The following is a 27,398-nucleotide window of genomic DNA, read 5'->3' as shown; positions in this document are numbered from 1 at the left end:
CGCTATTTAGGTGGTCACATAAAGGTGTATGAACCCTGGGTAGGATGGGGAGCGGTGAAGCTGCTGGATGTTGCACACGTCTGTTCACTCCTGATGTTTGCATTAGAAAGCGGAGTGCAGAGGAAGGATGAAGGAAGCGCTGGAGGCTTGTGGATGGCCAGAAGCTGTCTGTAAGCCTGGGGTGGTGCTGTTTAGGACGGGTCAGAAAACAAACACTACGTGTTGGAAGGGAGCAGAACAGGCACCTGTGGAACACGAGGCTCTGGGGAGCTTCACTGCAGAGAATTGGCCTCAAAACGTTAATTCAGCAACTTCAGGGACAGCAGGCAGAGGTAAATGCTCTCCTAGAACTAAATGCTAAGGTGTTTTTGCAGCACAGTTGCATGAAACCCACCGGGAAGGGCCGGGGAGAAACGGGGTAGCAGCCAGCTGGAAGCGGCTCTGCCTGGCCCGACACTTGCGCAGGGCTTGGCTCATCCCAGCTGCTCAGCTGGTGGCTGAGGACGGGGTTGGCCCGGCCGCCTCGAGCTGCATCGGCTCCTCCACCACGGCGCTGCCTTAAACAAGGGCAGACTCCACCTGCTTGGGGCTGCTCAGGCCAGCCCTGAGCTGCTCAAGGGACGTGTGCCTCTTATGAGCCCTGCGGGGGTGGGGGGCAATGCTGCTGGGGCTTGCAGGCTGGTGGGGGGGGGTAGCATTGCTGAACATCAGGCATGGCGCTGGGTTTTTGAAAGCCTTTTTTGTTGCTTCTAAAGCTCTGTGAGCAAAAGCGAGGCTGGGTGAGTGCTGCAGCACAAGCTGGTGGTGTGCAGAGGTACTCCCTTCGTGGCCTGAGGAAGAGCAGCCTGACAGTGGGTTTTTTTTTTTTTTTTTTTTTTTTTTTGCTTAGAACAAATGCTGAGGGGCGAGGACCATTACACAAACCAAGCAGAACCGTGTGGTGTTAACCCAACACCCTGGGACCCTGGGCTTCCTGCAACCTTCAAAAAAGGGCTCAGGGCAGCCTGAGGGAACCTAATTTTGCAAATGAGGCACATAACGTATCTTGTACTGAAAAGGAAAACAAACGTATTTTCTTCTGTGAAGGAAAAAGTATCCCTCATGCTTGGGGAGGGGGTAATTACTACATTTTTTTAAATAAAGGAAAATGAAATAAAAGCACAAGGGGCACTTAACCACCCCAGACTGTGTGTGGTTGTTTTTTTTTTTGTGTGTGTGTTTTGTGTTTTTTTGGTGTTAGTTTGTTGTTGTTAACCACGGGCTGCTGTATGGGTATGTATGTATGCTGGGTCTTGCAGGAGACAGCGCCTGGCAATGGACCCTTTAATCTTGTTGTCTCGTGTATAACCATTTGTTTTCTAGGCCGTGTCCCGCTGCAGTCAGTGAGGGCAGCGCTGCTGCTGCTGCCTTACTTCTGCTTTCAGAACGCAGACCCAGGACCAGAGCTGCAGCTGTGCTGGGCCCCACTGTGTTGAGTGCTGCAGCTTGCAGGAGAACAGGGTGCAGCAGGTGCTGCAGCAGCAAAAGGAAGCATGACCCTGAGGGAGGCCGGCAGTAAGTTCTTGCCTTGGGCTCATGATGCTGACTCTACCTTGGGCTTTTATTTAAGGTTCTGCAAGCATTTTGTAACAGGTGGCTTAGAGCAACCCAGGTCTTAGTTTGACTGTAAAGTGCATGTAGCCAAAAAACTAAGTTCCTATTGATTAAAAGCACTACCTATGGCTGCAGCTTAAAACCGGTACATCAAGGTAAGCTGATGGGTATTTCAGATCCTGGGGACAGGGAGGAGAAGCGCACTAAGTCACAAAACGCCGTGCTCTGCAAATACGACAGAGGCTGGAGTACACAGTAAAAGCCAGTATCTTTACTTTAGTGAATGCAGGATACAAATATTTTACAACAACCTCTAGCATTTTTCTTAACCATTTGATAAAAAGTTCACTAGAATATTTATTGTATATTGAAGAAAAAACAACACATTCAGGGAAAAAATTGAGATTAACTTATTTTTTTTCTTAAAAGATTCGTCTCAAGGATGGCAACAAAGTCCAGCTTGTGCCGCCAAACGGCTTATCATCATTAAACCGTGAACAGCTTCTTTGTGAACTGTTGACTACAAACATTTACCAAATACATAAATCTCTTTTAAAAAAGCCATTTTAAATATAGCAAAGCAGTGTTCTCTTGCACAGCAAAGTGAAGAAAGTTTCTACTAAGATTCAAATGTTTACATTTGTTAAGTCTTTCTTTCACATTCTAATTTAACGTCTTTCCATGATCAATTGTTAGGAGTTATTATGTTCCTTATTTACTATGTATTTCTTGTGCGCACAGTAATTCGCAAGTTTCTGATGCATTAGTGTCCTTTAAGTGAAAGGAAAGGCTAAAGCATTTTTATCTGACGAATCCCTGATTACATGTGAATTTTTAAATACTACAGTGAGAGCTCAAAGATGGAGAGGTGATTTGTCACAATAGAAGATAAAAATCTTAAATCATTCAGACTTGAATGGGTTCAAACTAGGATCAGATCCACTTGCAACGTCATTCAATATATTTAATTAAAAAAAGTATTTTTCAACTGTTGAAATATCTGTGCTATGTCTTTTTTTATAAAACTTTTTCTTTTTTTTTTTTACAATTCCTAAAAAAGTATGTTCCAAAGTTCATTACTTGTTACTAAAAATCAGGATTCCCATTTACTTCATGGCATGAGATTCTCCCACTGACACAGGAGGTCTGTGAAAGACTTGTTCTGCCGAGTCTGTTGGAGGGGTTTGGGCAACACGTTAACAGTCCCAGGATCAGTTCTTCAGAACCATTTTTGTTTGTTTGTTTAAATTCACTGGTGCAATTTCAATACAAACTCTAACCCTTATGTAGCTTTTTTCTTTAAGAAAACAGCAATAGTACTTACTGTTTAAAAACCTGCATAGAAATAAAGACTATTGAGATACAGTCAGCAAAGCCATCTTATAAGGCACACAAGAAAATAGACAGTAAATGTGAATGCAGAACTCCCACTCAGATGTACAGCAAAGTTCATAGATGTGCATAAATAATGAAAAAAAAAATCACATAACTTTTCAAAGCATTAAAAGGTTCTCTGTAGTGGTAAGTGAATTCAGTCACTTTGGAAATTGAATTGCTGTTAGAAAAGGTCTCATTTTCCTGTCGGCTTCTGCAAATTGATAACGAACTGCAGCGAATGGAGAATGATTTCCACAGTTAAGTGGCTGAAACAAATTGAAACCTGTACGACTTCAGAGGTTACCATGACAACACGCAGCAGGTTTTAGAAGCTGTACGTCCTAACTTTGTTCTTCCATCACACATTAAAGCAAGCAGCCAAGATAGCTGTCCACACCGGATTTTCATTTCTCATACTTCTTTCTTACAGTATCAAGTGAGATTAAGAAAAAAAAAAGCCAAATTTTATTTTATAAATGACAGGGATTACTTTAAAGGGGTTTCAGGAATAACACAGCACTGTAGTTTTTCGCCCAGAACTACCCACAGCAGTGAGATTTACTAATACCTACTCCCTTTGGTTCCCAGTACAAAAGAACACGTGCACAGGGAGATGAGATGCACGGCACAGAACTGGAATCAGATTTCTACAAGGCGACAACGCTCCCTAACGCAAAACCACTCGCACCCAGCCAGGTCGCACAGCCTGCGACACCAAGCTCTTGGCTCCTGCGGCTGCTGCTCACACCCAGCCTTCACCACCGCTCGCCCACTGCCCTGCCCAGGGCCTAGAAGCCAAGGGCCTACAGCACTGCCATCTCCCTCCTCACCCTTCTCCTTACAGCACACCTAGGCTGTACAAACCCCTCGGTAACGCCACACGGTGAATCCAAGCCCAAACCAAACTTCTCCTCACCAGCTGTGACAGCACCACAGGCCTCTGGATTCCTTGCTCTATTGGATGGAAGCAGCAAAGAGAAACAGCGCATTTAATTCTGAAAGCTGAGCTTTTATCCCAAACCACTTACCACTTAAAAAACCTTTTGTGCTCATCTGATATGTGTTATTTCCCTATCATAAGAAATTAGGTCAAGTTTTTTCCACTTTTTTTTTCCTCCTCAGAAGAGGCAGTTTTAAAATGATGCCTTAAAATGTGTTGTAACAGATTTTTTATATTTATGCAGGATGAACTTAACACCGGATTTTTTTTTTGCCACTTTGCTATTTATATACATATATATAAAATGTATAATGAAGCTTAACCATACAGCACAGAGATTACAATTTAACGGCACACATTCACCACCAGTGAGGGGGACAACCCCTTTATACACCCTCTGAAAAATCTGGATAATAATATTAATAATAATTAAAATCCAAAGAAAGTACAGTATATTTAACAAAATAGTAAATATTAAACAGTGAATACTCTACTTAATAAGGACCTCGCCTTTTTCAAGTTGGCGTCAATCCACAAAAATATACTTTTTAATCTGGTGAACGTACAATACATAGGTACTTACACCAAAGGTGATAATATATTTAAGATGCTATATACACAAAGAGTTTGGCTCAAATTTAAATTTACATATAAGTGTTCATGGCTTATTTTTCCCCCAAGGTTCCGCCTGCAAGTTTTTCCTTTTCATCTTTGAAAGCAAAAACTAGAAAGTCAAAATAAGATAAAACTATACTCTACAAAAAAGCTACAACATACAGCTTTGGCTTATATAAATAATTCATAGCAGAATGTGTTCAAAAGTACTGTATATAACTTTATATATAGTCTTCAATTCATTAGGGTATTGTTTTCTTTAATATAAAATATACATGAGCTAAAATCCGTTTCTATATTTTTCAAAGGTATGAACGTAAAAACAAATTTGTCAAACATATTCCAATTATAACTTAATATATTAATTTTATTTTGTTAATGTTCTATTTTCTAGGCTAATATTTTCTGAATATTTCATGCGAGTTCTCTATGTCTCTCTCACTCATTAAAAAAATCACTTCTTTGACCCAATACACTATTTTTTTGCACGTGCAAAACAGGGTTTTTGTTTTTTATGTTTTCTAGCATCAGCCCTTCTCCATGCACCCTCTGCAATAGAGACCCATGCCAGGTTGGGTAATATAAAGGTCATTTTATGTACAGTATTGCTTTCTTCTTCCTGCTTTTCTACTGCTCTGCTGCTACAAAGCATTATTTCTTAACTACAAGTAACCATACAGCTTTAATAAAACACACAGGGACATTACTACAGGCGAGCCCTCTTGGTTTCTGCAATCTAGTGTGGTAGGATTATAATACGGGTACAATGTTTCTTTGCAAAACAGGTTATATTATTAAAACAACAAGTCCAGGTAAGTGCCAGACTAGATCAATACCTATAGGATTGTTCTGTTACATTTTACCATGGGACATCTGCAGCTATACAAGAAGTTTGTAATAAGTGCCTGATGATTTTGTGTATGCTACACACACTAGCACATATATATGCATGTGAAGATATATATATGCATGTATGTATATACATATAAATATACTTATTTCATGTCCTTATTTATAAATTTAGATATGTCAGGACAGTTCATTTTGAGAACACAAAACTGAAGAGGCAACACTGCAAGTTTATGTCACCCATGTGTCCATCCTCATTCGTTTTACCGATGGACTCTCTCTATCTTCTGAATTTGGTGGCCTTCCCAGCACCACAGGTGAATGGAAATCGCTCCGTGGGTCTTCCCGGTCGCTGCCATCGTAAGAGCTGCTGGAGCTACTGAGACTGTCAACGGGAGAGCGACCCATTTCCTGACGCGACTGCTGCTGCTGCTGCTGCTGCTGTTGTTGTTGTTGTTGTGGCTGCTGCTGTTGCGGGAACCCAGAGGGAGTTACACGGTCCCGGGGAGGTGAAATTGGTTCAGATTTTATGTTGATGTTTTGGTTGGTATTAATGGATAAATTTGAACCCTGAGATAGCTGGCTGCCAGTACTGGGAAAAAGAAAACCAAAAGGAAGAAATAAGAAAACACAAGAAAGGGAAAGAAAGTGACAATTCATGCGTCTGTGGGATGGCATTGTCTTGTGGTTCAACACCCGCAAAATGAGCATGTAAATAAACGCAGCTTACTGAGGGGAAGAAACTAAGTTGAAAGAAAGCATCAGTTAAAGGTCTGAAGTGCACTTATAGAAGTTAAAAAACAAATATCTCGTGTTTCCAAACATTTAGGCTAACTGTGTAGGTGACTCCTGCAAGAAGATGGGCCTGGAGGGGCCCAGCTTGTCAGCTTCAGTACTGAACTGACAGAAAGGATAAATAACAGAAATCATCATTGCTCCTGCAGCCAATGGGCAAACTTGAAAGGCAACAAACACATCAGCAGCAGAAACAAAGTGGTCTCGTGCTAAGTATTTCCCAGCGCAGAGAAATCAGCTTGAAAGCAGAAGTGCCCAGTGGGATGCCACACCGTAACCTCATCGCGTTTACTTACACAAGAGAGCTGAGGGTTGCTGGACCGAGGTGGTGCTGCTGCCAGGCAGATACCTGCCCTAGGGACAGCATTCCTGGGGAGTTAAATCCCTGCAAGGCAGACAGGTCTGCACTAGTCAAGGAGTAATCTAAGAGGGAAAAACAAAGAAACAAGAAAGTAATTAACAGGTTTATTTATAATATACTTACATACATATACACACACGCATAAATATGTGAGTGCATAGGATACACTCATACACGAATATAAAGGCTTTCTACCCAAAACAACAAGGCAAGTGACCCAAAGGAGTTCGCAGGTGAAAACTCTGATACCCAGAGAGAGTCCTCCTAACTTCATGTGGATCTCAAAAGGACATGCTTCTAAACTCATGGCTGCAGCTTTCATGCACACACACACACACACACAATATAGACACATCTTAAGAGTACAACAAGTATTTGCATTTCTGAAGATTTTTTTTAAATGAAACAAAAAGGGGAGAACCAAGTCACTAGAATGGAATGGTGTTTCTTGCACTGAACTCACCAAGAAAATCCTGGCTGCGGTTCAGTTCTAGATAAAACGTGCTCCAGATGGGAGGCAGCAGTTGCTCAGACAAGGCGCGCATACCTTCTGGCTGCCTCATCTTGCAGAGCAGTTCATCGCCCTACAGACTATACCCAAAGCAAGGGGCGAAGCAGCGCGCGCTGCTGTTGGCCTGGCTGCCAGGCACAGCAGGGCTATGGATGGCAGGGGCAGCACGACCGGAGGCACTGCAACCGGGAGCCTGAACGACCCCTTCCATGTCATTTGTGCAGCTCTACTGTAAAGCACCACGTGCTCCCTCTTCCCACAATAGACTGGTTATTTTATGTCTGATTAAATTGTCATCTCTGTATCAAAGAAACAAAAGAAACCTCTATTTTGAAGGCATATCATTATTTAGAAATACAATTTAAATGGGTAATAGAAAAGCAACATGCTCCTAATCACCAGTGAATGACTGGATGTTGGTTTTGGCTAGGCTGTAATGCTTAGACAGTTCTCACTTTTTGTTCACACATGGGAAGTTATTTTCATTTTATCATTATCACCCCTTGCTTTTCTTTCAGGTTTTAAAACACTTCTCTGCTTTTAATTATCTTGTAACATAGCTTCCTTAAAATAATTTCTGGTCTCTAGAGAAAGAGACAAAATGCCAGCAGCCAAACTCTACACTGCCCGCTGATTAACCAAAAATTCCACTTAAGTAGGGTTGTTCATTGTTTAAAAATGTATGTCCTTGCATCGTCCTAAAACACCCAAACCATTACGATTTCTCTCTCTTGAACAGTTTCCCCATTCCCATCCACCAACTTGTTTTCTGTGGACAGTTCCTAGGTTTCCCTTTCAATGCCCCATAAGGTAAGGGAAGCCCCGTGCCAGAAGGCGCACTGCACTTTTCAGAGATGCACACACATCGCTGCAGGAGTCTTCGTGAAGACCTTGGGACTCCCAGCTGCACCGCAGCAGGTAAAGCTATGCAAGCTGCCCTTTGGTTCCTTCTCAGAGAAGCTCAAAATTATTTCTGCACAGAATCAGACCTGGCCTTTTACAAGGCAAAAAAAAAAAAAAAAAAAAGTCTGCCTTCCAATGACAAGGACATCCACTCAACCTCCGGAGCTGCCAGACCTGTGCCAGTCTGCAACTGCAGGCAACGTGAGCACTTGAGATGGATGTGCTGTCCTGTGCCAATGCCACTTCTGTAAGAGCAAACTTGAAGAAAATGTTTGCAGGAATTTTGTTTCCATCTATTGTTTCTTCATAATTATAGCTTTAGTGGTAATGGACAATTACGTTCTGATGCTTTAGAGCGTGTCTGATGACAAGGGCTAGAGGAGACTCTTTTCCAAAGGTTACACGTGCCGCTACAAAATTATCTGCATTCTCATTTCTGTCAATAATCACACATCTGCCAGCAGTAAAAACAGGAGAGCAATTTCTATACAAGTGCCTTGGTGCAAGATGGACAAGTGACGACAGAGTGCCTTCCGCATGATGGAAACCTTTACTGCTGGGACCCAAACAGTCAGACACCTTTGAAGTCTGTCTGCAAAGTGACTGACCAAACACAGGAATACAATTCAGATGATGGCTGGATATGCTCTGCTGAAGTGTAAGTTGCTAATGAGCTGATGATCTCTGTGTATTTTGGCTACTGAAAAAAGTCTAGCCTGTGTAAGAACAAGGACTGCAGCCTCTTGTGGCCCTTCTTTCAGCAATCTGCAGAAACAGTATTTCTCTGGCAAAACAAGTGATATAGAATAGCATCTCCGTACAAAACTGATAACAAACACTGTAATTAATGATTTAAGAGTTGAATCTATCCTTTCCAGCCCTGGAAAAAAAATTCAATCTAGGGGAAAAAAAAAAAAACAACCACTGTTTATGTATTTAAATTTTTATCTTTGCCCTTAGAACTGCAGAAGTGCAGTTGCTACAGAAGCGGTGACCACCCTGATGCCCAGATGACAATTTGGTTTCGAAGTCAGATTTCTATTTGCAAGGCTCCTGAGAGGCTCAGTCCAACAGAAACATCACTGAAGTGTCTGAAAAACGCCAAAGGCTATAAGCTTCACAAAACACAGCATTATCAAAAGGAAATGGACTGGTTTTTAAAATCATACCCTAGCGATAACAGCCGGTTTCAATAGCCCTTGGTGCTTCCATAGCCTCAGACTACAGCCCCTCTCATCCCAAGAGCCTGTTTCAGCCACCAGCTCACAGGTTATTGCAGATGAGGGACGCACACAGCACCGCTTCCCAGACAGTGCCGTACTGCACGACAGAATGATGGCAATTGTTAGGTGCCCAGCAGAACAGTGTAGGTCCTCCGAGCAGGGACCAGAGCTACTTGTTTATTTTGAACAGTAATTAAAGGCAATATACGAACACTCTCTGTAGCAAGCATCAGAACAGAATCTGCGTGTCCAGCAAATTCGTGGAGTTTATAATTTGGAGCAAGTCACAACGCACAATTCTCCACTCATTATGCTGTTACTGCAACCCATCTTCTTCTTCGTTCAGTTCTGCAGACTTGAATCCCCCTCAGGGCAGCAATTATTTGCATTCATGTTTAACAATTTAGTTGGGTGCTACCGCAGCATAAATATTTACTATTGCTGAGGAGTAAACAGTCCCTCTCCAGCTGCAAACCTCATGCACGCCAGTAAGTGCTCGGGGCAGTGCCCCTGAGGCCAAAGCAATGCAGAAAGTGTGATAATGTCGGCTAATGAGCGCATTAATACCGTTGCAGAGAGAGGGGAAAAAGGACCGAAAGAGATTTGAGCTGCTTAGCTGGTAGATGGCTACAAGTACAAACTAAAAAACCACAGTGGAGACTTTTAAAGCTAAAAAAGTGGACAGAATGTATAAGATCCAATGTTTTTGCTGGGAAAATGATTATGAAGGGATGGCTACTCGATCTATTCCATCTTTTAAAATTACAGACTCCTGATGGCGTCCTTCCTTGCAGAAAACAAACAAAATTGTGAAAGCTCTGTTTAACTCAAGTTCTAGCTATTTTCTACAAACATTCAATAAAGTTTTTTGGATTTGTCTTGGCCTTTGCACAAGGTTATTCTTCGTTTCCTACTGTGCCCTCTTGGGCTTTATACCCCACCACATCCTTAAAAAAAAAAAAAAGATCTGAAGTACCAACCCACAAGAACATGTGACAGCTCATGAAACAACTTCACACGTGCCCTCTCAAAAACGATATTGCTGCATTTAAAAAAAACTGCTTAACCTTAATTTTAAAACACTCCATACACTGCCTCTCCTGGTTTTTAGTTTCACAAAGCTGAGCTTTGAAGACTGCTTCAAGTCTCTGCCCACGAAGAGTGCTCATACAGGTAATGCCAGAAGTCTCCTTTCAGAATTTTTGTTGCATAAGACTATGTCATCAACGAAACACATTTTACACACTTACTTGCAGAGTATTTACCACGACTGGACTTTAACTCTACTTGGGGTATATAACATAAAGTAAATAGCAAAATTAATAGTTTTGGGAGGAACAACAGGACTACACAGTAGTCAGGAATAAGATTAAACCAAATATCCGAAGTTCAGAGACGACAGACACACAGTGATTTTCAGAGAAAAGCCAAGTGAAATTTACATTTCAATGTCTTAATTAGACTTCACTTAAAAAGAACAGTGAAGCGGGCACTTATTTCCTTTGTTTTCCTTCTCGCTTTTAACCAACAGCTATTTTAAGTCAGACTTAGAAAAATTTATTGATAATTATCTGCAATGTAATTTCTCTGCAAGTGCATTTGGAAATTAAACACCACAGACCCGCATCAGGTCTGCATCACAGACCAGCAGTAATCAACTGTACACCACCAAGGGTATAGGCGTACTTCCTTTCCAAGGAAACGATTACAAAAAATGTCTTTACCTGTTGCACGCAGGGTCTGTAACAAATACAGAACCTTAAGATCCAAGTCAAAGTTAACACTGTTGGTATGGAGGCACCATATCCTCAACTGCTTTTGAAATGGACAAACCAATTACCACTCATATTATCAAATTCTTTGCATCACACTGTGGATAAAATTAGTTTTAAGGTCCTTTGGATCCTTAAGAGACTCCCAGTGGTGAAATGCTGACAATACCCTCCAGCAACTCACCACCTCACTTTAGATAAAATTACTGAAGAGGAAGAGGCCCAGGTTGGGTTTTCTACAGCTGGGCTTTTTGTAAACTGAAAGTCCCCATAGAATCTGATTCCCTTGTGCCTCTGGAATTCAGCAGAGCAGAATGCAAGGGACAGTATGCTCTGAAGTATCAGCTATCACTTCAACATGAGGCATTTCAGTTCAGATGGATAGCTTGAATACTACTGCTATAAAGCAATGCATTTCATTGTGTCTCTTCCCGTGTTCAGCTGGGTGCAACCTTACTGAAAGCTTCTTCCGGCTGTAAGTTTCAACATTTACACATTTTACATGCTAAAAGCTTTTTTTTTTTTTTTTTTTTTGAATAAAAGCCTTCATTTGAACTGAAGAGGAAAATCAAGTGAAATGTCACAGAAATGCAAATTTTCTGGGCTTATGAATCACAAAAGCCTTGTACATCTGACAAATCAAGTCACTTAGTAAAAACAATGCTTACCAGTGTTGTAGGCAGTAGGCATGGCCGAATACACCAGTCCCTGCGGAGGCAAGCTTGGAGTTGTCACAGACACCACAGGGGTAGCAAGAGGCTGTGTAGACTGAGAACTACTTATCCTTTGGGTATTCTATAAATGATTAAAAATAACATGTCTTGTGAGATATCAGTTAGAACAATGGAAAACTATGTGCTAATATAAAAATAGCATTTGATTAAAATGTGTTTCTTTGCTTTCTATTTTAGTAAAGAACACATACTTTTTATCAGGATAAATTTTCTAAACAAACCAAAACATTTCAAGACTCAACCAAAGATTATCTTGGCTAACAGAAATTAAAAATTAAGACTCAGTGGTCCCCCTTCTGTGCATGCAGATTTCATCAGAGTTAATTTGAGTTGTAGGACATAAATAAATGTAATTTCTTAGTGATATGCACAACAATTCTCAGAAGTTCTTAAGTGATTTAAAGAGTTTTAAGCCATATTTTTAAAGAGGATTTAATGCAGATGGCGAGGTGCAGTTCCATTAGAGAAGAGACTCCCACTTTCCAGTTGGTTATCAGATTTTCAAATTTTGGCTGCCAGCTTTGACACTGTGCTGACTACACCTGTCCTGAAAGGAGATCTTATACATTTCTGTTGATAAGACCTCGGTGATAAAATAATCCTGCCGTTCCCATGGTTCCTGAGAAGCTGGTAAAGTACTTGTTATAAAGCAGATCCCTTTCAAAGCAAATGACATTTGACTTCACACTGAGCAACTATGCTTTTTGACAGGAAAAACAGCTGAACTACATTGTCTCAGATTATCTGTTCTAACTGTAGGCGTGAAGAGTCTGTCTTTGCCACATACTGCAATGAACATCTGTAGCAAACATATCACTCAAATTAAGCTCTTCAACTAAATTTGCTGTTTCGAAAACCTTACATTAAACATTGCGCTGAATACCACCAGACAGAAAAGCTGCTCTGTCACAGAACGTGCCGCTCTTCGTGGAGGCAACTTCAAGTGCAGCAATGCCACGTTTTGATTTTTAAACAAGAGATGCTTACCCTTACCTACAGAAGGCTTAGTGTCCCTTTCTCTACTCTCTGGATTTCTACATTCTCAAAGAAGCACTCTTGACTAAGGGAGCTAGATTTCAAATTGCTTAATATGCTTTTAAAGCAAGCCTCCCTGTATCTCTGAAAAAAGCATTTGCTGTAAGCACAGCATTTTTTCATCTCTTTGGTGGAATTTCGTTTCCTAGCTTTAAAAGAATGAAGCTGCTAGGACTTGTTCTCATTTAGGACAGGCACACGAGCATTTCAGTATCTGCAGTACCTTTTCTTTTTTTCCTCTACTCTGATCTTGAGAGAGTGAGCAGCATTAAACTCACAATTCTCTTTATAATAATGGGATGAGCAGGTACAGAAACATGGCTCTATTCAAATTTAAGCTAAAACTTACGAAGATGAATTGAGGGCTATCAATCCCCGGCTTTTATCCTTCCAGTTTAAAAAAAACCCACACCACAGCTACCATATTAAAATGGGCTACAATCTTCCACTGGCTACCACCTTCTGATCTGTTTTGTCTGGATGCTGCAGAAAGCCCACCTCTGGGCCCAGTAAGACTTTGGCATTTGTTCAGCAGATGTACCCACTCTGCTTCACAGGTCCCAGATTTCAAAGCCCAAAAGTCACAAAGAAAGTCCCACTGATCTTCTGTGCAATTTATCCTTCTAAATCACTTATGTACTTCTGAAAATCTCCACTAGCCCGAGTTGCTCTGGCAGAAAGGTATGTTATTAGAGCAGATTTCTGTCTGTCAGGAATTGACCTTTTTCCAAAGCTTTCTTGGATGGCAGCCTATAAAGTTGGGATTACAGTATAATGGAAAAGTTAGGAGTATACTGGGAAACAATCCAGAGCAAAGGATTTCCCCTTGGGATTTTTATTTATTTATTTATTTTGAGTGGCTAATAAAGGTGGTTTATTTCTAAATAGAATTCCTGAACACTCAGTCAAGCAAGGACACCGAGAAGTACCTACTATTTGTTGTACCTGGGAGTCAGCCAATCGAAGACTTGTGACAGCCTTCAGATTTTTTTTTTTAAGCTGGTGCAAATAATAGCAGGAACAGGAAGAGCTGGATACCTTCGTTTCCTGCTACGCTACCGGTGCTATCTCTGGTTGTCGTGTTCTGTGCTCGGTTCCAACCGCACAGAACGAGCGCTCACGGCCACGATTTGGAACTGCTGTCTAGCACTAAATTTAGCATCAGAAATGAGCATAATAAGCAAGATTACAGGTATACTTCGGATTGCTTTGCCATGTTGAAGAGCCTTTAAGGAAGGCATTACTGGCTTTCCTTTGTGTGCCTTTCCCCTAGCAGCGGAGCCCACCTGAGAGCCACTAGAGGGCCCACGCTGCATGCAGAACCCGCACCTCAGCCCCTCTCCACCACGTCTTGGCATCTCACACCGCACAGCACGCCAGTTTTAGCTGGTAGCAATGCCTTAATTCAACTGCTTTTGAGTAATTCCAATTTCTGACATGTATGCAACTCTGCTTGATTAAGTGTTCCTATGTTGACCTAAAGTTCTATTTCTTGCCCTGGAAACCAGACATTGCTGTATAGAAGCGAGGATGTGCATGACAGCTGTTTGGAACTGCTCAATTAGCAAGTCATTCCGATAAACCTTAAAAACTTCAATATTACATTTCAAAAATCATTTCTCCTTGCTTTCTTAAGTCTATTGCTCATGTTTAAGGTAAAAATCAACCAACAGCATGCATTTATTAAGAAGTGTATGCAAGTCACTACTTTGTCCATGCTTTCATGCAATTAGAGCCTCATATTAGCAACAGGTCCATGTTCAAAACCACATCAAGTTATACAATCTGCAGAATTCTTTGTCTATCTTTACAATTGCACTCTGTTGCAGCACCTTCTGCATGGTTCGTGCTACGGCAGCTAAACAATTTGCAAATTGCTCTAAAAATAAATTATGAATTATTTCAGCCTTACGTTATTTTCCAGACAGAATGCCAAATGTTAAAACCTTTTGGAAAAAAAAAAAAAAAAGAAAAGAAAAACACGAATCCCAAGAGTTTCCTTTCAAAAACAGAATCTTTCCACTGGAAAAAAGGTAGAATAATTCATTTTGCAATTCTCTACTCCTTTCAGTAAACAGGGAACACCCCTGTGGTTTGATAATCTCACGCAGGATGAAATAATTCCGAACTCCAAAAAGGTGACCTCACCAGCAATGATGTAATCTCCATGAAAATAAGTAATACATGGCTTGTGTTACTATCTGAAGAACTTCATGAGTGAAGCCACTTTCTAAAAATATTTCAATAATTTAGGGAATAAGTGGTTATTTATTTTACAAACAACAATAATAAAGACCATTAAACATCCTATACACATGGACAGTTACTCTGTAAGGCTCTTTTCCAATGTTCCCTCCAGGAAAAACAGAAATTATTTCAGAAAAAAATGAAGTTTACAAATAGAAAATGCTGGACTTTGGATGCGTATTCAACTTGAATTGGTCAGGTTTTGAGTTTGATCAAACAAATGTATTTCAGTCTGCTAGCAAGGGAACACTGGAATTCTTTAAAATATTTAATGAAACTACAGTTTAGAAGAACTGTAGTAAAAGAAGTTTTCAGCATCTTGCTATCTCTCATCAAACAGGAGCCCAAACTCACCAACTCCAATTCATCCTCCTCCGACTGTACTCAGCAAACAAGAGGGATAACAGAGTTACTAAAAATAGCATTGCTTTCAAAAATGAAAGAAAAAGTCATGTTTGTGCGTCTGGATTTTTATTTAATTAATAATGTGAATTTGCCACCTGAATCTGTAAATAATACTACTACAAGTTACAATATGGTATGCAACTTAAGTCACTTAATAAAAGATGTATTGAAAAAACACTTTGACAAATCAGTGCAGAAAGAACTTCATAAAAACAGGGACACAACCACACATGGACATCATACACAGATATGTAACGCAGCAGTTTCTGGCTGGACTGATGCAATGCATATTCAGCTAAGTAAAAAAATATTTTTCGTATATAATCATAATGCCATCCCAGTATCTCTAGTCTGAAATCTCCTTCCCATTTCCCTAGAAAGACAAAAAATAAATTGAATTTTAAGTTGTTCTTGACAACAGTAAGTAGGTACTGTACACTACTTACACTAGAACTGCATTAACAAGATGCTCTTCTTGTACCTATTTCTAATTAATTTTAAAAAATATTCTCCACTTCAAAAAATAGCCAGTGTATTTCCTATGTTTTCTACACTTCAGCATTCCTGAAAAAATAAAATAAACCCTAAAACTTGATGAATCATTACTCTGAGGATAATTGTAACTTTTGTTACTTGGATTCACTTCGTATTATTCATCATGAATGCCAGTAACAAATGTAAGCACTTGTGGTATCTTAAAAACAAACACAAATTATTCGGAGAGTACTCTTATTGTTTATATCCTGCTCCTCCTGGTTATGGTTCATTCCTCCATACACAGAAAACAGAGAATATGCACATAGATGTCTCAGATTTCTACGTGACAGTGAAAGAGTAAGGCCAAAGGATTTGGTCAACCAAATTAGAGGAAAAACAGAGCAACTCTTCCTGACAGACCTGTTCTGGCCTCAGTGCTGTGGTTGCCTCACGCCTGACACGAAACTTGTGTGCTATGCTAAACCGAGGCTGAACAAACATTATTACCAACATGCCAAACTGCATAGTAGTATTGAAAAGCACACAAATAGGCACTGAACGTGATCCTCATTACTCTTTTGTGTGCTCACTGAAGACAGGACACCCAACACAGGACACTATGCAACGCAAGTTGCATTCCAGCACGTCACACCACACACGAGTTCCTCTCAGACCATCATTACCATTGAAGGTACACTTTACATCCCACAAACATTACCGCCCAGTAAAAAGAGGTGCAAGTGTGCTTAGGGGCACGTTAATAGCATTTACATTACCAATAAAAACAGCTATTCCTGCACAGAATAATGCATAATCCTTGTTAAAACCCACATCCTCCAAACCAGCAAAGTTCTCCGTTCCCAGTCAGTGAGACATCAAAATAAAATCCCAATCTATGTCTCTGGGTTTGCACTCTAACCGCTTTTAGGTCAGATTGCTATTTTTTGCTTTAAAAAAAAGGCTTTTCTATTACTGTAACTCATGGCAAGCAGATGAGATAGTGTCTCCCTGTGCAGACCACTTTGTTTTTACCCTACCCTAAAGAAAGCCACCTACAGAACAAATGTTTTAACTTACCAATGGCGGCATCATACCCTTGCTGGAGGGTGGGATGACAACACGGAGGTCTGGTTTGCGATTGTTCATTCCAAGGTTACCTCCTCCAGGTGGAGGTGGAGACTTTGTAGGCATGACTTTCCCTAAGCCATTCCCACCGCCAGTAGTTCCGAGTAGGCTTGGCGAAGCTCGAGAATTCACAAACCCATTTCCTGAAAAAGGAAAAGAGAAAAAACAAATGTACCTCAGGATAAACGTGTCTCGAGAGAAGCTGCAATAGAAATTTTTGGTGCGTGTACAAATTATGTACTATTTCTTTTGTGAAAATAATTATTAACTTCTCCAAGAGGAACAGTATAGAATAACCAGACAAAAACCACTTTCACCACAAGATCAATACATAAAGGCAATATCACCTTAAGGGCACACTGTGGCAGCTTAAATGCTGAGAAAAGCATACTGACAGAACTTTTTCCAATAACATCTGTTTTTTTTGTTGTTGTTGTTGTTTCTCCCTTTTAAGTTTCTCCAGGCTGAGCTTGCAGGAAAGCATGTGCTTTTGCACAACCCCACCTCATCCCTACCGCCACCCCACACAGAACACAAACATTATTATGTTGTGGCCTCTGAGAATAAAAAGTCAGCTCCTGAAGTCTCTGTTTCTAAAATGGATGCTTCGAATATCTTTAAGATCTGCAGGACTCCAGTATGTATTCAACAACAAAATCAATTTCAAGTCTCAAAAATATATACCGTCTGGTCATTATATTTAGCAACAGTAAGGAAAACAAATCCCTTCCCTTTGAATTCGTGCCAAGCCCTGGAAACAGATATACATGTCATTTATGTCCAGTGATTTATTTTGCACAGGCCTTTGTCTCCCTTACTCCCAATACTCATTCCCAAGGAAAATTAGACAAGCCCAATCCTACAAGTCCTGAGCACAGCACTGAAATCTCCAAAACCTGAAATTGCTCAAAAACACAGGCCTTAGCTTATGTTCAGGTCAGAAGAAAGTAATGCAGTGCTAAAACAACTAAGTGCATAGCACGCCATTTCCTGAACTGAAAAAAGCACCCATCGTGTTACCTGGAATACGTTTATCAGATTTTTCTTTAAGCCACATTCTAATGATTTTATCAGATTTATAGCAACAACTCCTTAAATGCTTGCAGCTTATTCAGCTTCAAATGAAAAAAAGTTGTTAAGCAATGGGATATTCCAACAGGGAACACTGCTTCACACTACAGAACTTGTGTGTGCATATACATAAATACAATTCATGATAAAATCATGGTTACACTAATATTCCAGTACTGAAAGTGGCCTTTAGTCACAATTCAGGGGAAATTCTTTTACACAAAGTTCACTGTGTGGGAAATTCTCTTCTAATAGCCTGTAGCGCCATACTGGCATGAATTTTGTATTATTATTCTAATTTGAACAGGCCCCTGTGCCCAATCCAATTTTATTACATTAAGTACATGTTAATCTAAAAGCAATTAAAATGAGAAAGTTGTCAGTGTCACATTCTACCTTCTTTGGTAAAATTTCTAATGCCTTTAAACGCTTAGCAGGAGCAAAGAACATGCATCAGTAGGAGAGCACAACACTCAAGGCAGGTGACTGGTATGGGTAAGATCCTAAGCTAAGGTATGGTGAGAACCTCGATGTGAACTCTCCAGGAGGCTAATGAAGGAGCCTCTTCTATTAATTATCTTTGTTACACGGTGGGGGAACTGCCAAATGCAGTCCTCATCTTTTCCCTCCCCACTCTGAGTAGAATCCTATATATTATTTTATAAATTTAGCATGTGAAAAAGCAAAGATTGATATAAGAATAACAAATCCCTCATACTGATCTGAAGATGTTCTATGGGGTTTTACAAAGGTCTTTTGGAAACCAAGTTGTTGCTAAATATTTTTCAAGAAAAAACTGTACATGGATGGAGTTTACTGAAATTTACAACCACAGAATTCTTGTTCGCATACGGATGAGCAGAAAATTCACAACTTTCCAGTTTGGATTTCGAATTATGGACCCGCTTGCTCTGTGAATTCGTTACTGTGCCAGAAGCCTGGCCACACATGAATGATCAGGTATGTCCCTTGTTTTTCAAGGGAAACAGAGCAAGAACAAGTTCTTATAATTTAATATTTTCCTGAAGGACTTGTATGGGAGATATGGGCATCAGTATTCTGAGAATTCTACCATTTTACTCAGAAGTCAGGCAGGAAAGAAAGGATACAGTGACAGCAGAAAGAAAAAGCTTTTTGTGGCAGTGTTCTTCCTTAAAAACCACAGCAAAAACATCTTTCATGGTTAAAGTGTCTACATTCTTCAATGAAAAACAGCAGAATTTATTGGGATGCTTTATGTTAGCGATAAAATTCAGCTAAAGTGGATGGAAAGTTTGCTTGGAGTGGAGAATACATAATGGAGCTAAATATACACTTCAGTGGTAGGAGAAAATTGGTAACTTTTTGTCATGGGTTAGAAGAGATTTGCAGGAGCTCCAGGCAAAAAAAAAAATAAAAATAAAGAACGAACCACACACACACACAGAAACAATCTACACAGAACTGGTTTATTTCCAAATTACTACTGCAGGTGTCTGAGTTGATTTATGTGGCTAGGACAGAAAAATGAAGCAAAAGAGTGTGCAGAACAAGTATGGAGACAGGGCAATTATAACGGAGGGAGAGAGTGCACACACTCCAGGTCACACAGAAAAAACAACCGAAAAAGAAACCAAGTTCTGTGCTGTGCCTTAAGGTTCCCGAAAGTGCGAGACAGCTTTGTTAGACAGGTGTGCATCCATACCCATCTGCTGTAAATGAACACACACATTAATTATGAAGAGCCTACACAGCATCACATTGCAAGGCAAATCTCACACAATGGACAGAGAAGAAGTGAATAAGGAAAAAGATGCAAAGGAGGAGAAATTATTTGAAAACAATTATCTATACAAGTCTGACAAACTGTTACAGTATCCACCATTTTATCAAAAATTACAGTATATTTAAAGCCCTTACGGTAATAACAAAGGAAAGTTGGTGCTTTCAACTAATAATAAATAGCATTTTACTGCTCACTAGGCTGTCAGGACTTTTACATGCCAATGCTGCAGTGTCTGAGTTGTATTTGAAACTTGAGAACAATAACACTTCTTAGAAACAATGGACTTCTGTATCACATTTTCGCCTCTCCTCTGATACCATTTCCTGTCCTCTGTTTTCAAGTATTTCGGTAGCTCATGTGTTAAATCTGGACAGTGTCTTTCTTCCACACCCAATACAGTCATTTCCTGCAACCCTTATTACAAGGCTCTGCCAATCCTTCAGAAACATTTCATGCTTTTATTGGTGCTGTCAAAAACAACAAACTCCTTGCCATTGCCTTCTCTGGGCAATACCCTTCGGCAGCAGGGGAGAGTCAAGCATTTGTTCTGTCAAAAGCCAGAGCACTTTTTAAAAACAGAGTATGAGTGTTTAGAAAAAAATATATATTAAGAATGGGAGAAAAAATGTCAAAAGTGTACAGTTGTAGGGGTATTGATCTAACAGAAGCATTTTGCTGGATGTTCTAAGTAACTTATTTTTAAGAACTGCTGAAGTATATATATCTATTATTTGAAGAACCAGATGCTGTGGCTGCAGTAAGACTGTAGAATATTAATATTTAATAGGAAATTTAAAGCATTTTCTCCTGTTAAAGATTACAAGTTAAGAGTGAAAGGATAACTAAAAGCATGGCATTTCTTCGAGTAAGGTCAGGAGCCAGAAAAAGATAATGATTACAGGATGATGCAACTGTTAGGCAGCTTGCCAAACTGAGGCTTTAATAACCCCATAAATTCTACTTACTATGCTGTATAATACAGAAATTGTATCCACCACACCTACCATACATCTTCCCCCAAATACAATTATTTTATGTTTTAAAAACATCACCAAACTGAAAAATGGAAACAGAATATAAAATCCTATGCAAGTGTAAATTAAGACTACTGTTTTCATTTCCACCACAACAGTTTTATTTAACTCCGAGTTTTTTAAGCACAGCCACAAAAGCATTTTCAAAACACGTATTTGGAAAAATGAAACCAAGGCAAAGATGATAAACTAAATTATATGAATCATTTTAAACAAAGATTAAAATAACTCAAGTAGATTTTTATGATAATAAGCATTGCCAACGGACATCAGCCCCCTTCTTGTTTAGTCGGTGACTAATTTTGAAATAATTTTCTGAAGCTAAATTTTAAAACCCAGCTATTTCAACAACTGTATACCCTGCCTTCAGAAACGTAACACAGCTTAATCTCAGTTATTGTCCTACAGTCCAAGATGCAGCTTTCAATTACATGAGCCAGACTCATATTTCACTGTATAAATCGCATCAGCTGAAACAATGAACACACGTGGCTGGAAAGTACTGCATGTTCTTATTACTACTCAAGGAATAAATTATAGTCATTGATGCCATTAATCTTTTTTTTTTTGTGGTTCACCTTTGGAAAAACTAAATGGTTGTACACAGTTCTGAAAAATAATCATGGGCAAGGAGCTAAGCAATATAAAGCTAAGCAAAAATGAAAACGGTAGCAAATAAATATTTATGCAAATGAGATCATGTAATCTGACAAAAGGCACACGATTAGGAGTAAACTGAAAACAGTTTGCAATAAGCCAAATCACAATGCATATTGAAGACCAGATAAAATCTATTTAAGAAAAATGTTTACATGTAGGACCTTGGAGGGGAGGTAGTTAGGGCTAGTTAGGGGGAGTTTTGAAACTAAATATAACAGTAGCATTTCTATGCGCTTTATGCTCCATTTAATTGCATTTCTGAGTATGATAGCTTTAAGGGGAAAAACCAACCTACAGTTGCAGTTCATGCGATTTGCAGCTTTGCATAGAAATCACTGCCAGTTGTACAATAATTTTGAAAAGCCTAGTTCTCTGCTACCTTTGGAAAAACTTTATTGTAACACCTCAAGGAAGGTAGAATAAATGTATTTCAACAGATCTTTAAGGAATAATACTTCAGATAACACGACTACAATTAAAGTATACCTTCAACAGCAGCATAAGATTTTAAAACATCTAATATATAAGATTTATACTTCTAAAGGCAGTATTTTAGATAATAAAATACAGCAAAAAAAATAACACATGGAAATGTCAAGGAAATGCATACTTATGTTACAAAACTGAAAAAAAGTTTTACAAGACTCGTTTTCAAGGTTCCTGGAAATTTTTTTCCTTAGGTTACATGGAAGGATAAGAGAATTTTCAGCAATACTGACATTTAGATCAGCCTTCTTCAAGATGAGGGTTATTATTCAGAATGCAGTAGCAAAATTAAAACAAAAGCAGAATGCTTTTGCATCTAAATATTATGGAGAACAGAAGTGATATGTTCAGAAGATGTGTGATGTGGTATCCTGGGCAAGCTGACATTATACAAGTAGCTGATTCTAACCAGATCCCTTGTACCTCTTCGTAAATCAGAAATTATGATAAGGCAATGTGAAATTTTAACAAAAAAAAATCTAGATGTGGTTCAGAGGCTGAAGTGATCACATGCTGATGTGTTGTTTCCAAGGATATTTTGCTACAATTAGAACAACTCAAATGCTTTCCTCTACCAGCTTATTTTCCATGTCAATATTAGCCCATCATTTCTCATGAGCACATCTAATCAGAGGACGATGGACGGATCAAACTTTTTTTTTTTTTTTTTTTTAAATGTGCTGACAACTGGGTCTGCATCTAGCAAAGGAGAAGGGTTCAGCGAACCAGCTGGTCTGCAGTCCACTTTCAGTAGTCTTCCTCGAGGAGAGCTTGGAAGCTGTAAGGTGCAAAGGTGAACAGGCTGCTCTCAGCGTTGTTCAGGCATCCTTCAACTTCTTCCTTAGAGAAGAGTGAAACACTGACTTGTATTTACCTGGGTAACCCTGAACATCAGAGCAAGGCAAAACATTATGCCAACACTACTGAGACTACAGAGCAAGAACCTTTGTCCACTACATTTTGTATCACTTGAACATCAATACAAGCTATGAAATGAGGAACTGTGTCAAGTGAAAGGCTACCTCTGATAGATACTACCTGTCACACTACAGAGAAAGTACAGCAGACAAGTAGTACCACAGGTACAACCTTAAGCAGGAATTTGCTCAAGGTTTACAGCTGCTTTCCTAGGGCACAACGGTGCTAAGCTGTTTATCTGACACGGATGATACAAAATGGTGAGTTTGGGTGTGGGGCAGAGGGTGAAGGAAGTGATTCCTTCAGGAAGCTTTTGGTAGCATCAATCCAATTTTAAGCAAAACTCCTGCAAGAGGTAGTTTTTTTTGTAGTCAGTCATATACTTCTCATAAGGTGCTCTCTTTCATTTAAGAAGCAAAACAACATGAAGAGAAAGGTATGCAAAGAAAGATGTTTTGTTAATTGAAGCCTTTTGGGAACTGCCACACATTGTTAGCTGTTTTGCTTAACAGACTTGTGAAAGACCAATCTGAAAGATCGTTTCATCCTTAGGCACGTAGAAGAGGTCTCCCAATCAGACAAGCCCTCAAGATAAAACGAACCATTTACCGGTGTGGTCTTTCACAGTCCCATCTCGACCCCTTTCTGGAAATGCACAAGGCAGGTTAACAGTTGCAAGCAAGCTGTTAATGCACCTCCGCATAATTCATTCTTCCTGATGTCATGGTGTCATGGTAAAAGATGACACATGATCTAGATTGGCTCTTAGTAGGGATCCAGTAGCTCACAAGACACAGTTGTTCAAGCAGTTATATCTGTCAGCTCTAGTCCAAAGAAATTCAATACACATGAAGTTACTTCACATTCTCAGAACCTGAAGATTAGTGAGGATATTACAGAAGACGTGGATCCAGAATGAAGAGGAGAAATTCAGTATTCAAGACAACTGTATCCTTCTTATCCATTCTTTCTGATGACAAAATCGTAAGAGGAAAGAATTTCCTAGATAATGCAGTGTATGGACCCTGTTCACTGATTAGAAGGGCTACTTCACTGACAAAGAGACTTACAGACAGATTATATCGTGTCCCTGCAAGACTATAGAGACTCTCTCAACAGCTCCTTCAAAGTCGCCAAGGACTAGGAAGTACTCTGGGAGCTCACCACAGTTCAAAGGTCTCAGGGTTTGTGTTTTTCATGAAACCTTAGCAATAAAGGCCACAGTCCCAAGTGGCAGCTCAGGTCTTTTGCATGGATCTCACTCAACACCATATGAAAAAGGCATTGGAGCAGAAGTAGAAATTGGTTAACAATGGTACTCCTTTTAAGCCTTTCCAATTTTTAGAGTTATCAAGAATGGGACAGCTTCAGTGACAGTGCACTTCATTGACAAATACCACCAAATCTACTGGAACATAGTGAAGCAGACCTCCTTGAGACAAATTTGAAGGTGATCTGTCCATCGAGCATCCTTTCAAAGTCAAAGAATCTCTCCCTTGTATTTGGTTATTCAGAGCAAGTGATGGTGTGCGTGGGTAACAGAATCCACACCCTTTGGAAAGGAATAATAAAGCCATGCAGCATGCATTCAAACCATGATGATCTTGATAACAAATAGCAAACTGTACACACGCTGGGGATACTGGATTGTTGAAGTATATTAGATGCCTATCACAAACTGAACAGGGTTAATTAACACTGATCATGGACAACAGCATCATGAAAATTCTAGCTCCAAAACATCTAATTAACAGAAAAAAAAAAGAATTAGCTCAAAAGCAAAGACAAACATAGAACATTTTCTCTCTCTCAAAACTGATACATTTGCTAAGTAAAAAAGATCTGCTGAAGTTTTCATGCGATGGTTTAACTTTTTATAAAAAATTATAAAAGAAAAGCTTTTTCAGAGTTATGACAGCTGCATGTGAAATAAGCTCTCAGTATTGTAAAATGATCACAAAATTTTCTGTTCTAAACATAAAAAGCCATCTACCAATCTTTGCTACAACACGCAGATATTTTTACTCATCAGAAAAAGCTATTTTCCACAGAAAAGCTGTTGTTGGCAGATTGACTGTTAAAGCAAATCCTATCTATTCCAACCAAGTTACATAGGACATGAGGAAAACAAAAAAGACTCATGTGAACTAAATGAGCCATTTTATGCAACGTTGTTGCCTGAACTAGGTCCCAAGATAACCTCTACTTGTTTCTCACCAGGAGATTAAAGGGTATAAGTATCTTTCAAATGAAAAAGAGAACAAAATCTCAAATGCTCAGAACTTCATAATGGTAAAAGCTGGGTTTTTGCTTTGTATATCTGAAAACATGGGTATTTTTACATCTAGATTGCAAGTACTCCATCTTCATCTTTGACACCTCTCCTTTAGAGAGCTGCAAAATGAACACATGACCTTTCACAACTATATCCATAGGAGAATTCTCCATTCTTGAAAAGTATAAAAGAACAGACAGGGCTAAAAAAATGAGATATATTTTGTTGAAAGTGAATTCTGCAGTAAATGTAGCAACAAATTAAAACCATTGTTTTCTGCAGATATTAACTTGATGTACACAATTCATTAGCAGCTGCCACACTGAAATTGACAGGTTAGCAGATTGACTCAGTCTGTTTATGCATGGTTTCTTAATTTTGGTTGCAACTGAGAAGGTTACTGTGCACCTGACAATATTTGAAAGAAGCCATGCCATACCCTAGTGGACTGCGGAGCTCTAAAAACTTAGGGTACTCTCTAACTCTGTACTGTGGTGTTAACTAGGTATATAGGTTTTGCTAGAGGTACTTCTTATAGATCTTCCACTGTTCTTATATAGCCACAGCTCTTATTTGAATGAAAATCTTTTTAGAAATGAGTGGGTATGTGTGTAACATTTTAGGTGTGATGTTCTGGAAAGCAAGAGATAAGCGATGCATTTTGACTTTTCACATAAACTATTAATAAATGTAAGAAGGAAAACATTTCTACTGCATTAAATTATGTTCACCAAGCTGCTCTAACTGGGTATTTCTCCAGTTTAATATTCTAAAGCAAGTGCTGCAAACAACTGTTTTATTTTCTTACTGATAGGTAGAGTCATAAACATGAAGCCACTGTTACTAAAGCTTGATTTTGGAAAAGATGACTGAAATGTCTTGATAATAAGTTTATTTACTCTGACTTGAGAAATACTATAGAAATCCACATCTGACCTCCACAGTTTCTAAAAATAGTCATTTTTTTCTACTGAGGAAGTTTCCTCCATTCAAAATCTTGCTTACCCAATGGAAGACACACATAAATATTTATTTGCTGCACATAGCCAAGGAATGGATAAAGAATAGAAAGTCAATGCTGTGCTTTCAGCCTGGTAGTTGCAGCATTTTTTATTCATAAATTCAATCAATGGAGTTTATCTTCAAAGAACCTGTTCCCAGTTGCTACATTAAGTAACCAGTGGGCAAATACTGAAAGGTCAAGAGTTGCTTCTCTAATTCCTTGCCATGAACATTTACCAAGGAGAGTTATGCGCATTTCCAAAATCAATCCTCAGTTATCAAGACATCCCAAGGAATCAAAGCAATATGAGGGTGGTGTGTGAAGTATCATTCATCTTCCTGTGGCATGATAAAATTCATATCTGCCTGTTTTCTATCAGAGTATTAAATTTTGTTTACATGAGACAAAAATATTATTTACCTGCAAAAGTGCTATCATATCAGTTTACTGAAGACCAAAAAATATTGTGAATTTGATTTTTTGGCAAGGTCTCTAATTTGTTCTGAACACCTTTCAAAATTAAGACAGAGCCTAGCTATCATCTTCCAAGCTTTATTGCTTTCTTTGTATAACTGCTAGAAAATAGTTAGCAAGATACACATGGAAATGTAAACAATATAGTCTGTATTTTCTTCATTTTAATTGGCACCAGAACCAGTACTGAACATCCAGATCTTCAGAAAACTGAAGCTGAGAAAACAGCTCAGTTGTCTTTATTGTGATAGTTTAGTAAGCATAGAGAATTTCATGTAAAGGGAAAAAATGCGGAATATAAGAACTCTCTAGAGTGCTGTAATTACACTCGCAGAGAAACACAAAAGCAAGAGCAGCAAGCTACTGAAAACCACTAAAGTAGAAAATACAAACATTACTGCAGTGGAAGGGGCATGGCAGTAGAAAGTTAAATGCCTGATAAGAATTTACAAGACTCAACAATTACAAGGCAATTAAAAAAGTATGACCTTTGTACTTCCAAAAGTACTTTTTCAATGGAGTCAAAATAAAAAATTGCTTTCAAGTAACTGTACAAACTGGAACCACAATATTATTTTTCAACACAGACATGATATTGCACTTACCAACTGGACTGGTACCAGCTCCATTTGGCACTGTGAGGTCAGTTGTCCCCAGCATTGCACCTAATAATAATTTAAAAAAGAAAATGCATTGATACATTAGAAACTTGTTATTGTTTGTAGGTGTTGGCTGGTTGTTTTAAACAAA

At 39.2% G+C, this 27,398-nt stretch overlaps 1 protein-coding gene across 16 annotated transcripts in view; it reads right to left on the bottom strand.

Moving 5' to 3' along the window:
- Window positions 1-1,842: 1,842 nt before the first annotated feature.
- Window positions 1,843-27,398, bottom strand: part of MEF2A (myocyte enhancer factor 2A) — an 87,958-nt gene continuing 62,402 nt past the window's right edge. For 9 of the 16 annotated variants that reach the window (XM_035554888.2, XM_050712891.1, XM_035554879.2 and 6 more), the window contains 5 exons: window positions 27,254-27,313; window positions 16,915-17,105; window positions 11,608-11,734; window positions 6,466-6,592; window positions 1,843-5,966 (listed from right to left, as the gene is read on the bottom strand). In XM_035554888.2, coding sequence (XP_035410781.1) covers window positions 5,606-5,966; window positions 6,466-6,592; window positions 11,608-11,734; window positions 16,915-17,105; window positions 27,254-27,313 — 866 coding nt within the window. In that variant the 3' untranslated portion in view covers window positions 1,843-5,605. Of the gene's footprint in view, window positions 5,967-6,465; window positions 6,593-11,607; window positions 11,735-15,309; window positions 15,334-16,914; window positions 17,106-27,253; window positions 27,314-27,398 lie in introns of all 16 variants that reach the window. The other 7 variants (XM_035554887.2, XM_050712889.1, XM_035554865.2 and 4 more) reach the window with 1 other exon arrangement.

This window comes from Cygnus atratus, chromosome 11 (genome assembly GCF_013377495.2).
Source record: "Cygnus atratus isolate AKBS03 ecotype Queensland, Australia chromosome 11, CAtr_DNAZoo_HiC_assembly, whole genome shotgun sequence".
Lineage (NCBI taxonomy): Eukaryota > Metazoa > Chordata > Aves > Anseriformes > Anatidae > Cygnus > Cygnus atratus.
This window is presented reverse-complemented; position numbering and strand designations above follow the sequence as displayed.